The sequence below is a fragment of the Onychostoma macrolepis genome, chromosome 06, assembly GCF_012432095.1.
Source record: "Onychostoma macrolepis isolate SWU-2019 chromosome 06, ASM1243209v1, whole genome shotgun sequence".
Classification (NCBI taxonomy): Eukaryota; Metazoa; Chordata; class Actinopteri; order Cypriniformes; family Cyprinidae; genus Onychostoma; species Onychostoma macrolepis.
In genome coordinates this window covers 6,849,047-6,865,302 of record NC_081160.1, presented here as the reverse complement: position 1 = coordinate 6,865,302, position 16,256 = coordinate 6,849,047, and the positions used below count along the sequence as shown (strand labels likewise).

General features: G+C 36.4%; 1 protein-coding gene across 3 annotated transcripts in view; it reads left to right on the top strand.

Moving 5' to 3' along the window:
• myh11a (myosin, heavy chain 11a, smooth muscle) overlaps positions 1-16,256 on the top strand; it is a 32,420-nt gene that overhangs the window by 945 nt on the left and 15,219 nt on the right. For 2 of the 3 annotated variants that reach the window (XM_058780200.1, XM_058780202.1), the window contains exons 2-14: positions 3,303-3,665; positions 4,849-5,005; positions 8,569-8,596; positions 11,475-11,574; positions 11,997-12,023; positions 14,378-14,470; positions 14,563-14,626; positions 14,757-14,855; positions 15,025-15,168; positions 15,278-15,373; positions 15,463-15,581; positions 15,705-15,857; positions 15,948-16,121. In XM_058780200.1, coding sequence (XP_058636183.1) covers positions 3,324-3,665; positions 4,849-5,005; positions 8,569-8,596; positions 11,475-11,574; positions 11,997-12,023; positions 14,378-14,470; positions 14,563-14,626; positions 14,757-14,855; positions 15,025-15,168; positions 15,278-15,373; positions 15,463-15,581; positions 15,705-15,857; positions 15,948-16,121 — 1,596 coding nt within the window. In that variant the 5' untranslated portion in view covers positions 3,303-3,323. The remainder of the gene's footprint in view (positions 1-3,302; positions 3,666-4,848; positions 5,006-8,568; positions 8,597-11,474; positions 11,575-11,996; positions 12,024-14,377; positions 14,471-14,562; positions 14,627-14,756; positions 14,856-15,024; positions 15,169-15,277; positions 15,374-15,462; positions 15,582-15,704; positions 15,858-15,947; positions 16,122-16,256) is intronic. The other variant, XM_058780201.1, reaches the window with a different exon arrangement.

The following is a 16,256-nucleotide window of genomic DNA, read 5'->3' as shown; positions in this document are numbered from 1 at the left end:
AAATATGGTTGTCAAATGCAGTTTCTGCTGAGCGTTGTGGTGAACAGCAGACAGTGTCAACTGACTGTCCTCTCATTTCCCATTGTAGTGATGACATGCACAGACTACTAAGCGTAGACAATAGTGTGAGAAAGTCTAGAAAAAAAAATATCAAGATGTAATAAAATGTAGTGGAAGTAGTCACTCAATTCAGCACATAGTATGTTGTCATTTATCCTTGATCAGTAGCATAAACATTCTTAAGACGTATTCTGCAGTCATACAGCTGAAAAACTCAACCTCATGTCTTTCTAAACCTTTTTGACCTTTTCTTTCCTGTGCAGTTTAATCGAGAATAATCTGGCAACTTTTTAATAAAGTTAAAGTAACTAAGCTGCCAAACTTCAAAAGAATACTGGCCCATAATAATGACCCATACGACTCAATTCCCCAATTTTACAATGCAAGATCTTTGTGTGGTTTAGAACTGCATGCAAGTGAATAAATAGGCCTAATAGCAGAATTTTCCTTTATGTGTGAATTAGCTGTGTAAATCTATTTTAATACTTTGGAGAAATTCCTGACAGCTTTTTCAGAATATCTTTCGTAGTGAAGGTAAAAGGTGTGTGCATGAGGCAGAAGTTATTGTTTTAATCAGGAAGTTTAACAGTTTTATTGGTAAGATTAGTAGACCTAGCAAGTTTTCAGCAGTTTACTTGCAGCTTCAGTAGTGAATTAGTTTATCCGTGTTTTTGACTTCAGCACACTTGTGGTCTATCTTTAGGCTGCTTACCTGCTTGTTCCTCTAACGATTTAACACAGTTCTGCATCGCCTGAGAGACTCCTGCTGGACCTCTTGTTTATTTCTTAAAATCAGTAGCTGGACTAATGTCTAACCGTTTAATCCGGTCGTATCACGGATTCAACATGTTTTGGTGAAAGAAAGTCTTTATGGTCATTAATGGCAAAATTATGTTTAATGAGACTGATCTAGGAAGCATTATATTCAGTAGGCTATATATTGTCATTGCAATAGCTTTAAAGCTTGAGCTGTTGACTTTGTATGAGCGTCCATCTCAATAAAACTGTTAAAAGAAGAAACTGAAATGACACAGCTGCTCATGAGAAAAAGTAAACCATATGGTTGGAATGAGAAAAGGATGAGGAGGAGTAGAGAAGAGAGGAGAAAACCTTTCACAGGACCAGGGGTCACAAAAATCCATCCGCACAACACATGATCACATGATCTTCTGGGCTTTAGGCCCAATTGAACACAGGCCAAGGTTCATTCGTGCTACCTTTTACTTCTGTCATGTTAAAAAAGCACAATTTCTTTGAAATAAAACATAGTCTCAACTTTTTAGGTTGGATTTTGGACAGTACTTTTGGAGTGAAACTGCTGATCCATAAAAACCTCGGTGAAAGCTCAATGATCTTCAAGTGCTGAAATGAACTTCCCAAAGAAAGTGCTGTGAATCTACGGACAGGACACAGGAAATTCCCTCATTTAATTAAATTGGCTTATCATAGAAAAACGTTGTTTGTTTGTCTCGCCCCCAAATGATTAAAGGCCATTTAAATGACCGTTTTCCATCCGCTGTGTTTTCAATAGGCATTTTTGTCATCATTTGGACAAAACAATGCAGATTCCTAACGTTTTAGAAACGCTCAATATTTTATACTTTCAGAATTTGTCAGCGTGTTAAATTCATCTAATCTTCTTTCCACAACACGGACTCTGAAGAAACACAAAAGATGAGATATTAAGGCAGACAACAATCAGAAGTTTTAGTTATTCTCCATGGTCAGATGAGAAAGTGCAACATTTTGGTTGCACTAACAATGGATAGTTACAAATGTCAGAGGAAATTGGTTCATATCTAAGGTGTAGCTTTGGAATTGTTTCCCCAAATTGCTTTTAAAGTTCTATGGTTGCATGAACTCCAAAGCTGCACCTGATGTTTGCTAACTCTACTGTACTTGAAAATACTTGTGTAAACTTCCCTATATCAGCCGACCAGAGGAAGGGAAGGGTGGGGGAAAGTGGCAGGAAAATCAGACCCCCTCCAGCCTCTGACTGTCCCTGCCTAATGTTATCATTTTGGAGTAAACTGCGAGTCTGGCTGGAGACATACTATTCCCTATAAGGGCTTTGTTTGGGAGTTCACTTGCTTCTGCTGTTTAGGTCGACAGAGCGTCCACTGACTTGAAGGCAGCCTTATATGGTCATCACAGCACGGGACCACAGCTGAGCTCCAAAAGAAACAAGAAAAACAGCATTTGCTTTGGAGATTATCACATGATTATATATGTTTAGCCCATCGGGATGTTTTGTACAGTTTTTGGCCAGTCTGAGTGGTTGTTTAATCATTACTGATAATGATAACTTTTTTTTTTTTTTACATTTTTCCTCACCCTTTCATCTAAATAGGTGATAATAGTGGTGCCCCCGTGACCTCTGCAATGTTTGTTAAGGAACATTTTGGTTTGATTGGCGAACTCTGCAAAAGCTACACTGTATGTAGTGAATTCCAACCAGAACCAAAATTCATCCATTGAATGATGATGTTGGTTGATGTTGCATATTCCATTGATAGGCCTTGAACATTGTGGGAAACCCCAATGTGTGTGTGTGTGTGTTTAAGACCCCAATGGTAATGCACTTTTTTTAATGGTTAAAGGGTTTAAATGGATTTAGAGAAATAATGACAAAGAGAGAAGAACAGTAAAAAGACAAAAATAATATATTTTTTGTCAAGTAATTTGTTTGAAATGTTTGCAAATAATATTTTTATTTTTAAATATGCACCCATTCAATCTTATTTGTATGCCTAATATGTTGAAATCGCAAAACATAAAAATAATTCTTGTCCTGTCACATTCAGTTCATTAATTACATTGTTAGTTAATTACATATTACCTTGCACTCTTACGAAGCATTACAGTGAAATTCACACCCGGTTTCTGTGAACAGTAAAGCCCCTTTAAGAATATTGTTGGCAACAATTTGACCATCAGAAATATACAGTATATATATATTTATATAAAGTAACTTTTACATTTTTTGTCAAATATCAAATATTTTGGGGTCAATTTGGCCATTCCTAATTGTTTGGGGAGAGCTCAAATTCAACGGTGTTACAGCCCTGCCTTGAATAGTTTTCCACCTTTAGCAAACTGTATTTAATTAAAGTCTATTGCACAGATCCAATATTGTGGCCAATAATGTTTAAAATGATGTTATTGTTGTAGGGTCATACAGGTCAGAAAAGTTTGCTTACAAAAAACATTGTTTAAAAATCTATTTTTCTCTTAAATTCTAGTTGTCGTAACCCAGCACCAAGATGACGAAAAAGACCCTGAGTGAGGACGAGAAATTCCTTTTCACGGACAAAGACTTCATTAACAGCCCTGTCGCCCAGGCAGATTGGTCAGCCAAAAAGCTGGTATGGGTCCCATCTGAAAAAAATGGTTTCGAGTCGGCCAGCATCAAAGAGGAACGTGGCGATGAGGTACTGGTGGAGCTGGTGGACAATGGAAAGAAAATCACAGTCAACAAGGATGACATCCAGAAGATGAACCCGCCCAAATTCAGCAAGGTGGAGGATATGGCAGAACTGACCTGCCTGAATGAAGCATCTGTTCTCCACAACCTGAGGGAAAGATACTTCTCTGGACTCATCTATGTGAGTATGCCATAGTGCATTTAAATTATATTTTAAATAAATTAATGCTTAATGAATTATAACAAGTATGCACTTTACACAGCTGAATTAGGCTTAAAGACATGTGACTCATTTTTGGTCAGAAACTCTTGATTTCTTCAAAAATACATTAAAAGGCATCATCTCTTCTATGATGATGAGCATATTTTTAATTTCTGAATTAAAAATGTCAAGGTGATACAACTGGGCAGATATAATAAAAGATTGATTGAAAGGAAGAAGTACTTGTAAATAAACCCTAAAGTAAAAAATACAAGCAGAAGCAGTTTTATTATTAGTAATTTAATATAATAAAAAGACAATTAAAAAATGTCCATTTAAAAATGTGTGGTGCAAAAAATGTAATGATATTTAAAATTTAATAATTTGATATTTGTAAAATAACAATAATAATAATAGTAATAATAAAAGTTTTATTTTTTGTACCCTCACGTGTATTCAGATTGAAAGAAAAATATGTTATGTTTTAGTTGATTACACCATGACATTTTTAGAAGTCATTAAACTTAAACTTTTGTTGAAAATGGTATAAATGTTTTTCAAAATCAAATGAAACTAACATAGAAAGCGCATTATTAAGAACTTTATATATTTCATGTAACTTTTCTTATTCTTTATCTTGGACACTCTTATTTGTCGTTGACCCCCTGTTGACATCACTATTGCATAACATAATGCATAGCATATTATTATCAGCAAATGTATAACATTTATTAATAACTCGTTGTTGCCAAACCAGTGCAAAAATAAAAATAAAAATGCACTGACAACCATTTATGTTAAAATGGCAATCATGATTTACAAGCGCTAAAGCTTAAGAAAGAGGAACTATACATTTCCCAAGGGTGAGGGGTTATAAAACTTCCACAGGCCTCCAAACTATGTTTGCACTCTGGTAACAAACCATTAGTTAACAAAATTTTTCCTTTGAGGAACAGGAGTCTTCCATATGGAATATGCATCACCTCAGCTTTCAAATATTTTGAGTTATAATATACAGACTCAAACCAAACTTCCTTAAATGTATATTTTACGACACATTGTATGGCTCGTTACTGTGCTGCAATGTCTCCTTGTTGTTCTTTACTTGATGGATTCATAACACTTCACATACAGTGGAAAACTGAGATGTTATCTTTTTCAGACATACTCCGGGCTGTTTTGCGTGGTGGTGAACCCCTATAAAATGCTACCAATCTACTCTGAGAAGATCATTGAGATGTACAAAGGCAAAAAGCGCCACGAGGTTCCTCCCCATATCTACTCCATCTCGGACAACGCTTACAGGAACATGATGCAAGGTGAGGCCTGGCCTGCTGGACATTGACACATTCTCTTCTCTTTACAAGACCTCAATGTTTGGATTTCACAATAGCCATTGTCTTGAAACTTCAAACTCAAGTGCATCCCAAAGGCATTTTTATTTTACTAATTGGCAACAGATCAGTGTAGGATCTCCATGTACCAGTGCACTCTTTGAATGTCATTCGTGTTTGTTGAAATGAAGTGTGACAGCTCATATTTCCAGGTCAGTCAGTGGTGTGAGGAGCGCATGCACACATGTGTCAGCAGGTCACACATCTAATGCCATTTTAACACTTTTAAACTTTCAAATGATTTTAAAAGGCTCCTCTTACCCACAGCAGTTTGAAGCTGTATTATAGAGTGAAATGAGGTGCTAAATGAGTTTTACACTTCAATGAAGTTGTTGTGTTGCCAATGAACTTGTTAATACATCAGCATAATGAACTGGAGTCAGATGAAGAAAAGATAAGAGAATAAAACCTCTGTTTGCAGTGGAATATCTCAGAAACTGTTATCTTATGTGAAACTTGCAGAAAATTGCTTTCATAAAGCAGAAGTAGGAAGATGCGTTGTCACGCTGTTCCTCAAGAGTAATTGTGCTAAGTTCACTTCTCATTAAACTGTTTATATTGGACAAGGGCCGAACAATCATGCTTAAACCCTGTAAATTCATGCAGGTCATTGCACAATGTCATGTTGTGTTCACAGTGAGACTCATTTCCTGCTGTATGATGATAACAGTTTCTTGTTCATAGCACAAAATTACTCCAGTTATAGCACCTAAAGACCATATGACAAGACAACTTTTATATGTTTTGACGGATTCCTACAGTAGCTATATCCTGTTGCAGCTGATGACGAGTAAAAATCCAGCATGATCAGCCATGAGTGTCAGTATTCACATTCCTGCTCAGGCTTACACTGATCTCTCTTTGAAGTCCAGGCAAGGTTCACATGCTTGACCGAGTGGTGTAGCCTTGTCGCAATCTGAAACATCAGAATCCCATATGGGATGGAATAGAAAGGAATGAAATTGTTTTTAGTTTATTTTTTCATATATATATATATATATATATATTTCGTTTTTTTTTTTTTTAAGGATTCTGTAGGTTTCATGGTTTGCCCCTGACTGTGCCTTTATATGAATCAGATTGCATGAAACAGGTGCAGAACCACTGCATTTTAATAACCATCCAGCAAAAATGCTACATTATAATATGAGCAGTTTCTAATATAGCATAAATTAGATAAATGTACATATAATTTACATATAAAAATGTACATATAAACAGATAAATTAGAGCATGCAAATTCACTCTCTGACAGCAGGTGGCACTTAAGGTCAGGAAACACCAAGCCGATGGTCGGCCGTCGACAGTTTCAACTGATTTTTAGCCTTATAATCCTCTGAAAGCACACACTAGACAATTCGACCAGGCCGCTAGACCACACACACTTGATGATTGTAAGAACAATTTCACAGTGACACGAGATCTCACTGAGACTCGCGAGATCAAACGTGGCTAAAGAAGAAAAACAGCTGTCAGCTGGCTCTCCTGCCATGCGTTCTGTTTCACAGTGAAAAAAAAAGTATAAAAAAAGAATATGGGTGATATTTACGATTTGAGTTCGGTGACGCTCCGTCTCGATCGGGAGCAGTTAAATAAACAAAAAATCGTTTAAATGTACAAAAAATAATTTGCAACAAGCCTCGAATTCAGCCAAGCCTCGTTCGGGGGTGCAAATTGGCCTTAAAATTGTTTAGTGTGTGGCCAGCTATAGACCGCTAATTCCTCTCAGGCAGGCGCAGAACACAGATGTTAGTAGTTTGCAGTCGGTGTTCAGTGTCTCTGGCTTCTGTTAATGGCCATTTACATTTGATTTATTTGCGCAGTTAACTTAAATAATTAGTTGTGTGTTATTTATGGTTCTGTAACTATTCTAAAATCTTCTCTCAATTGACTGTTCGCAAAGAGTTTGATTGACAGGCGATCTGACCAATCATAACACCGAATCCGCCATCTTGCCCGACAAACAAATCAGGCAGGAGAGTAGATTAACTTCGGTGGAATTAAATTTGAAAAATTGCGTGTATTGACATCTTTCTGCGGTTGAAATAAAATACGTTATGATGTTCATTCATGTTTATTTTGTGCTTTAAGTAAATATGAAAAGACGATCGGTTCACGTGTGCTGTGTGAACTGAGGCAATACAGCAAACTGTCACATCATATTAAAGAGCCACAAAACGCAATTGGATTTCTTAAAAAAAAAGACAAAATTTTAAATCTGAGACCTTGTTTCATACCAGAAGTAACCTGCTCTGTCTTTTCTGATGGTGTGTTATCAGTTTCCTCTGACAGTCTCCTCTGTATTTTTCACTGTGTGAGAACATGATGTGTAGTGTGAGAGAGGCATGGCTTTGTCGGACATAGCAACAGTAACTAAGGAGGGTGGGTTTTTGCAAAGGGTCAATTCACGACGCTGTCTACATTGCTTAGCCACTGTATGGGTACGATATGCCGTTTTTCTAAAAAATTCATAACGTGTGTAATTCAATCCGGTTTACCATTTGAACCGGTATATCGCCCATCACTAATTTATGATAATAAATGTATTAGATTTGATTCTATAGATTCATTGTTGTATATAACTTTTTACTAGCTTGGATAAAACAATACCTGCGCATCTTGCTTTTCATCAAACTGTCTGGCTGAGGTGCAGTTTCCCCATCGGTGTGTTTAGATGTGGTTTTCTGTGCTCTGAATGCCTCGATTTGTGCCTTAATTAGGAAGAAACAAGGGAACAGACTTCATGTTGTATGTGGAAACCTGCCCAGCTTAAGTCATATCCAAAATGAGCAATAGTCATTCATTGTGTTTACAACAGAAGACGTTCTATAGTACTTGAGCAGAACCAGCAAGCTCACATTCAGCTGATTAGCAGATTGGGTGTTCGCCCAGCCTCCAGGATCATAGATAAGAACCAAGCTCTAGACTATTTGAATTTGAAGTATAAATTCATTGACTTAGAATTCTTCGGAGAGGATCTTATTTTGTTTGACTTAAATCGAATACTTCTTTAATAAATTATCCAGTAATATATGTTTTTTTTTTTTTTTTTGATTCTGCTTTCTGAACAATCATTGGTGTACGGTTAGGATTAAAAAACCTTAAATGGAGCCAAGATCATCTGAGAAGGTTTTCTAATTTTAGCAGCATGAATCAATGATTGTCCCATTGCTAAACTCAGTAAGAATTGTGTTGCATCTCCCAAGAGAAGAGTGGAGTCAATTTCTTTTTCAGCAAATCAAATTGCTGCACTGAAAATCAAAGATTATTAGATTATGTGCATTATTGGATGCTGTAATAACAATGGTATTCATCATAGACCAGTTTAGTTACTCAAGAACTTTTCCCCCTTAGGCTTAAGAGCAGCCCCTATGTATTTCATGATGTTCAAAAATTACATGGATACTGAATATGGTCTTGCAGTTTCCATGAGCACCAGCCTGACAGTTTCCTTGGGCCATTGTAATGTCTGTCATTTCTTTCTACAGATCGAGAGGACCAGTCTATTCTTTGCACGTGAGTTCTTTTCATTGTTTTATTTGCATCACTGAAATAACTAGTCTAACAAGTATCCCTGCTGTATCTCAGCTGTAAAGTGTCCTTGAGTTATGGAAGGCACTATATAAATTAAACTTATTAGTATTATTAAAATACTGCTTCTCAACCAGGACTTCCAGTGGGCTTCAGAATCACTTAAAAGTTTTTAACTTTGTAAAATACATAAATAACAAAAATAAATAAATTAAATAAAAAATAAACTCAAACCTCATTTCATAACATAAATCACATTTCATAAACCACAATCATATTTCTCCCCCTCAGCAACTTATAATATTGTTCTAATTGAAGAACATATAGTTCTTGAAATTTCTGGAATCATAAAATGAATCATGTTTAATTAAATATATAAATACTCCCGTTTCTTTGAATTAAAAAAAAAGTTTGAAAACAACCACCTTTGTCATAATTACAGCTTAAATATCTTATCCCTTACAAAATTAACCATGTTGTTACTACAAATAACATGGTTACTGTTCTAAATTAATCATGGTTTTGCTACACTAACCATAGTTTAACCATGGAATTTTGGTTATAAAAATGGTAATCAATACGCCAAAAAAAAAACATGGTTACTACACTTGTACTATAATAAAACCATTGGCAACCCTGTTTTGAATTACCTTGAGAATCTAACATTTTTGTAACATCAGTGTCTTGTATAAAGCCTTCATTTTGAAGGTGCTTTACAAAACAATGAACAAACAAATAAAAAGACTTGAAATGTTCTTTCTTCATTTTCTTTAAACACACAGCATTTTAATCACATTGTAGAAGGCAGATGAAGCCATATGATATTATTCAATGTCATCTGACAGTGGTTAATGGCATGTCATCCATGTTAGTGGTTACTGTTTACATTCCTGAAAAAAGTAAACGGTTTTGACCAATTTAGACTAATGATAAACACATTAATCCCCCTTCTAATATAATATTTAACAATTCAAATGTGGCAGCAACCACACCATGATTAGTAGACATAATTGAAACTAATAGAGTCCTTCTACTAGTACATGTTTTTCAAAAAGTCCTCAGCAGTGGGAACAAGGCTGATGAACCCTAAGGGTCATGTCTCCTCAGAGTCGGCCTACTCACAGGAAATGTGCCCCCTGTCCTGATTCTAAATCCAGACCAAGCACGTTGGCTTCATTTATGTTTGTTTTTGAGTCATTACTGGGCATTTGGCTTGCATCTGTGCAGGCCCCACAACAAAACATGGCCTGTCCTGAAAAAAAAACAGGCAAAAATAGCTGTTGCTCTACTGAAAAGACAATATCATTGTTTTACATCTGTGAGATAATAAAACAGCTGTGAAATATGAGGATGTTAAAATAAAAATGGTGTTGATTGGATGTGTCAGTGCGGGAGGCACCCATAGATATTGTCTGCAAACTTCCTCTGAGTGTGGAATAGGAAATGGAAGCCATTTAAACCGCTCCAGGGCAACTGTTGCTAGGGCACAGAATTCTCTAATGACATCAGGATGTTTCCACTTGGCCCAATGCTCTCGTGGAGGCACTTTTTTAAGGCTTTCTCAAAGAGTTTTTGGGAGATTGGGATTGACCACCCAAAGAGTATTATTAAAAACAGACTGGTAAACTGTTAAAAACACATGGATTGTTAAAAACCACTGATCCGAGGCCTCTATGAAAAATTCACACACGTTTTCCCATACCTCTTATCCAGTGCGGTGTATGGGAATAGTCCAGTACTTCAATCACCATTTGGGTACAGTAACATAACCACATGAATTTTACTATACTGTATCATAAATGGTCAAAAACTGTGGCTCTACAAACAATACAGTATAAAGTGCCCCATAAAATGGCTTTATATGTGTTGAGTTGAGTGAACTGATCTGAGGGCATCCTGCTCCTGCCAAAGAACCAGCCCTTGGGCTGCAGCAGGGCCTGTGGATCCCAGACTCAGTTTTCCTAATATGGACATGTTAGCATGTCAGAATGAAGGTTCAGTCATATCTCTTTCCTATCATACAAGGCAATAGTGCACTGTAACCCCTTGTAACAAGGTAAATTATAGATGATGATCCAAAAAAAATGATCAAAAGTAACAGTAAAGGCTTCAATTGTTACAAAAATAAATACATTTAAAATAAATACAATTCTTTTGAACTTTCCATTCATCAAAGAATCCTAAAAAACTATCACCATTTCCACAAAAATATTAAGCAGCACAACTGTTGTCAACTTTAATTATAAGAAACATTTCTTTAACAGCAAATTAGCATATAAGAATGATTTATGAAGAACCATGTGACTCTGAAGACTGGAGTAATGATGCTGAAAATTCAGCTTTGCATTCACGGAATAAATTACATTTAAAAAAATGTATTACAGTTATTTTAAATTGTATTAATATTTCACAATATTGTTTTTTTACTGTGTTTTAAAGTAAATGTAGCCTTGGAGAACAAAAGAGGTGTCAAAAACATTTTAGTGTTAGAGTTACTTTAAACTAATTTTCTCCTAATGATTTATAATTTTCTTGGTATCTTTGTCCATATGTTTTGTATTCATGGACATTACATTTCCCCTGAAAGGCATAAATATGGCGGACAAGCTGAAAAAATACATAACCTTCTTTACACAGCAAATATAGTGCCAGTTAGTGTCAAGTGTCAAGACATGTACTGATTTTTATGACGTATGCACAGATTAATGTGCCATTTCTTCAACACAGAACCAAAACCTAAAACCTAATCTCACTTGAAACTGTAATACTGTTCTTTTGATGCCTTGCAAAACTGGTATTTCAATCATAGGTATTATCGAATAAAAGAACACAGTTTTGTCATTCACTGTTGTTTTCTTCCTAGTGGTGAATCAGGTGCTGGGAAGACAGAAAACACCAAGAAAGTCATCCAGTATTTGGCTCTAGTGGCCTCGTCCCACAAAGGCAAGAAAGACACAAGCGCTGTAAGTAAAAACAGTGTGAAAAACTCTTTCTCTGTTTGATAACCTCGGTCTTCTTCTCAAGCCAGTTCTTATGGGTTTAGTCGTCAGTATTTGCCCTTGCTTTGACCTCATTTTTTAAAATTAGAGTCTGACATTCTGAATCCTTTCATAATTAAGGTCAAACTGTGAACAGATAAGAACACTCCTTTCAGTCTTTAATGTTTGATATCATATCTCATTTATCACAAGATTATGCTGGCTCTTGTACTGGCTTTTATTTTGCCTGATTCCGAAATATGTTTTGATTATATGCTGCTGAGCCATTTGTATCTCAAGGAAATCAAGACTTCTACAAATGCTAAAGGAAAACCAGTGAATGCAACAGAATGCTCTTAGTTTATACTTATCTAACGACAATTTCCTTAATGAATTTCCTCAAATAGCAGCATACAGGACAACAGTTTGCCTATGTGAGTAAAAAGGATTGTGCAAAACTCCTTCTTGTGTGGGTTTGAGAGTTTGCATGCTTGAGTTTCTCACTGAGAGTGACATTAGACAAGTCTTACATGGAGGGACCCTCTAAACAAACCACCCGTATGGCTACTGTTCAAATGATTGTGCCAAAGAGCTCCAGTGTTCGCATGATGTTTAAAAAATCATTTTTATAAAAAGAATGAAATCAAGATAATGCCGTTAGATCACGTGTGTGCCATTCCCCCATCTGAGATGTGGTTAACTTTTTCTTTGCCAGAGCGGATGCCTGGCATTGAAACGGTCTGTCTGAGCACAGTGTGTGTGCATGCCTACGTATAGCCTTTTGAATTGTTGATCTTATATCCTTTCTCATTTTTCCTTGATCACTTATTAATCTACCACAGGTTAATGTGCATCATCTGTCAAGCTCATATGTGTGTGCATTAGGAATATAAATACCACCTCAGTGTAGATCTGTTCTAATGTGTACTTACGAGGTACGATACAAGAGATGTGCAAGAAAACCAAAATATAAGCACACATTATAGCTGGACATTTTATGCGTAACTGCCATGCATATGAGCTTAAAAGGGATGCCCATAATAGTTATGTTCTTGGTTCCGAAAGTAGTTTCGTTACACTTGAATGCACTACTTTGAAATTTACTAAACACTTCTTCTGATATCCTTTTTGTCATGTAAGAATAATGTATTTTGCGGCCAATTATTTTTCCTACTGTATTCTCTCATTATGTTTTCTAACTTCATGAACATTGATCCAAAACGATGATCCATTAGCATGATTGTATGTGTGTTTGAAAGTTTGACTATTGATCTGGAAGATTAGACTCTAGTTTAATGTAAAAGGAACACTTATGGTACATTTACACAACAATGATGCACTAAAAACGAAAAACTTTTACCTTTGCATTTTTTTCCATTGCCATCTGTACACAAAAACGTTCACGGATCCACGAAAATGCTGCCAAGCCAGTAATTGTAGATTCACTTTGTAAAGAAACACAATGTGTCCGTGTTTCAAAACTTTGCATTTTTTAGGCCCCCAAAACGAACTAACAAAACACATAAAAAGTTTTATGGGTTTAGTTGAAAACAATGTTGTGTACACGCCCCCTTAGCCCACACTTAAACGTCCCCTACACTGTTCACCATTAGTCATGAATTTTTACTAAACATTTTTCAAAAATTCATCAAAATAGTTTAAAACACATTGATTTCTTGCTGACATGTAGTTGCACTATGGGTTATTAACTTGTTCTATTTGCTGTGGAGCACAAGAGAAAACACTAATGATTTGAACTCTGCTACACAACACCACTCACATACTCTGACTGGCACTCCATGGACCAATAAAGTTGTCGTCTGTTAGCTGATATGCTTTGCCCTGAGACCACTGAGAGAAGCTGTCAGATTCAGCCAAGTGCTTTATGAATGTTGATACAGTCTATCAACTCTGTCCTCTTTCTTCCCAACAATTTCTCTGTCAACTGTCTCTCTGTCTCCATCATTCTAAATGTTACTTCTTCTCCTTCTTTTCTAGTTTACTTTATTTTTCTTTGTCAGTGTATGAAGCTATCAGCGATCTTCTTTCCTTCTCAGCGGCAAGCTGTCTCTGGTAGATATCTTCTTTTTCTAGATATTTTCTTTTTTGATGCTCAGTAAGAAAGTAATTGAAAGTTTGTGTCACGGTTGAAACCTTTTTATGCCTCGTTTAAGTCTAAAATCGAGAATCTAATTATGTGGTCAAATGACACCAGAGGCAGCATTATGCTCTCTAAGGACTCTGTGTTTCATCCCACTGAGTAACTTTTATCTTCTTAAGTAAACGCTTAAAGATCTATTACTGAGATCCATTTCATGAACCCCATTAATATGTCCTTTCTCTACATGCTTAGTATGACCTCAACCAATGAACCAATCCTCTTGATATACTTGTATAAGGTCGACATGCTTGGCAGGGCTTCTCATTGCATAAGATTTGGCAGCGAATAGAACAGCATTCTTTTGATCTAAGGGGATCGTGTCCATCTAAATGGACGTGACCTATTTTTTTGTGCACTGTTTAAGGTACTTAAAAAGCATCTGAAGCACACGTTAAGAAATAATTTGTGGCTAAATGTATTACATTTCCCAATTTTGTCCTGCCAAACATTTATAATTAAAAAGTTGCATTGTATACTCTAAAGGAGGGCCTTTTGTTAGTTGACTTCTGATTTTTTTTATTTTATTTTTTTTATTCCAATCTTCTGGCATGTCCCATTCTCCTTTTTTCTTCCTTGATTTGTTTTCTATGGAATGATTCTCATTACTTTCTAACCCTGGTACTGTAGGGTGAGCTGGAAAAGCAACTACTGCAGGCCAATCCAATTCTAGAGGCCTTTGGTAATGCCAAGACCATCAAGAATGACAACTCCTCCCGATTTGTAAGTTTGCGAATGCTGTATGATAGCAGATTTTACCCCGATCAGACCGAAGACTGTAATTAATTAATGGTTTCAAAATCATTTCTTTACAGGGCAAATTCATCCGCATTAACTTTGATGTGACAGGTTTCATAGTTGGAGCCAACATAGAGACCTGTATCCTTGACTTATATAAGCCAAATAAAGATGCAGATCAATCTCACATCTTGAATTAATAAACAATTAGAATATCAATTGAAACATTTTATTTCTGCAAAGTTTCACCTTAACGTCCAAATCACTTCAGATCTTTTGGAGAAATCTCGTTGTATCAGACAAGCAAAAACTGAAAGAGCTTTCCACATCTTCTACTACATGGTAGCTGGAGCAACGGACAAATTACGCGGTAGGTGGAGACACTTCAATAAGTGAAAACATATTGGCATATGGTGACAGTTTTTCATTGGATATTTGCCTAATGACAGACAGACTGAGATTTATAAATGCAGTGATATTGTTGTATAAACTGTACTGTTGCTGGGATATGTCATGCGATTTTTATTCTCTACTGGCAGAGGAGCTTTTGCTTGAAAACTTCAACAACTACCGTTTCCTCTCGGCTGGCCATGTCCAGATTCCAGGCAACCAGGATGATGAAATGTATGAAGAAACCATGGAGGCCATGGATATCATGGGCTTCACTGTTGAAGAAAGAACGGGTATTAAACACAATGAAATATACACATGGTGTCCTTACGACATAAGACATTTTCTACTTATTAGGAGTTAAGTAAGATAATCCTGAGAAATTGTATTTATTTTTGTCAGATATCCTCAAAGTTGTCTCAACTGTGCTTCAATTGGGTAACATCGAGTTCAAGAAAGAGAGGAACCAGGAACAGGCTACCATGCCAGACAACACAGGTCAGAAACATTGGGGAAAATGCCAAGTGAAAGACTTCTCAGGCTACTATAAAACAATAAACGACCGCTGAAATGTGTCTCATTCTCAGCTGCCCAGAAAGTTTGCCATCTCCAAGGCATTAATGTGACAGACTTCACAAGAGCCATTCTGACGCCACGTATTAAAGTGGGTCGTGAGGTTGTCCAGAAGGCCCAAACCAAAGAACAGGTGAAGAGAGTGTAAAGATGTGGAATGGGTGTAAAGTTGTAATGTAATGTTAAAAAAACCCTGCGTGATTGTCATTATGGAAGAACGTACATTATTACCTATACAATACTTTTCCCCTTACAGGCTGATTTTGCCACTGAAGCTTTAGCTAAAGCCATGTATGAACGTTTGTTCCGTTGGATCCTTCTAAGAGTTAATAAGGCACTAGACAAGACAAAACGTCAGGGTGCTTCATTCCTGGGGATCTTGGACATTGCTGGCTTTGAGATCTTCGAGGTTTGGAAAACCTGAAAGAAAAGAATTCAATTTGGTTAAAAATAACCTGAATCGTTAAGGCTAATGGCATATACTGTTTTTCTCCTTCAGGACAATTCCTTTGAGCAGCTCTGCATCAACTACACCAACGAGAAGCTTCAGCAGCTGTTCAACCACACCATGTTCATCCTGGAGCAGGAGGAGTACCAGCGTGAAGGCATCGAATGGAACTTTATTGACTTCGGGCTGGATTTGCAACCTTGCATCGAGCTTATTGAAAGGCCGGTAAGTTTGAATGTGTGTAGATTTGTAGGAACAGAATGATTCTTGTTCTTTGCAGTTTTAAACTAAATCAACTGCTTCCAGCATAAAGCTGTAAGGTGACCAATGTCTTTTTATTCAATTAATTTATTGTAGTTG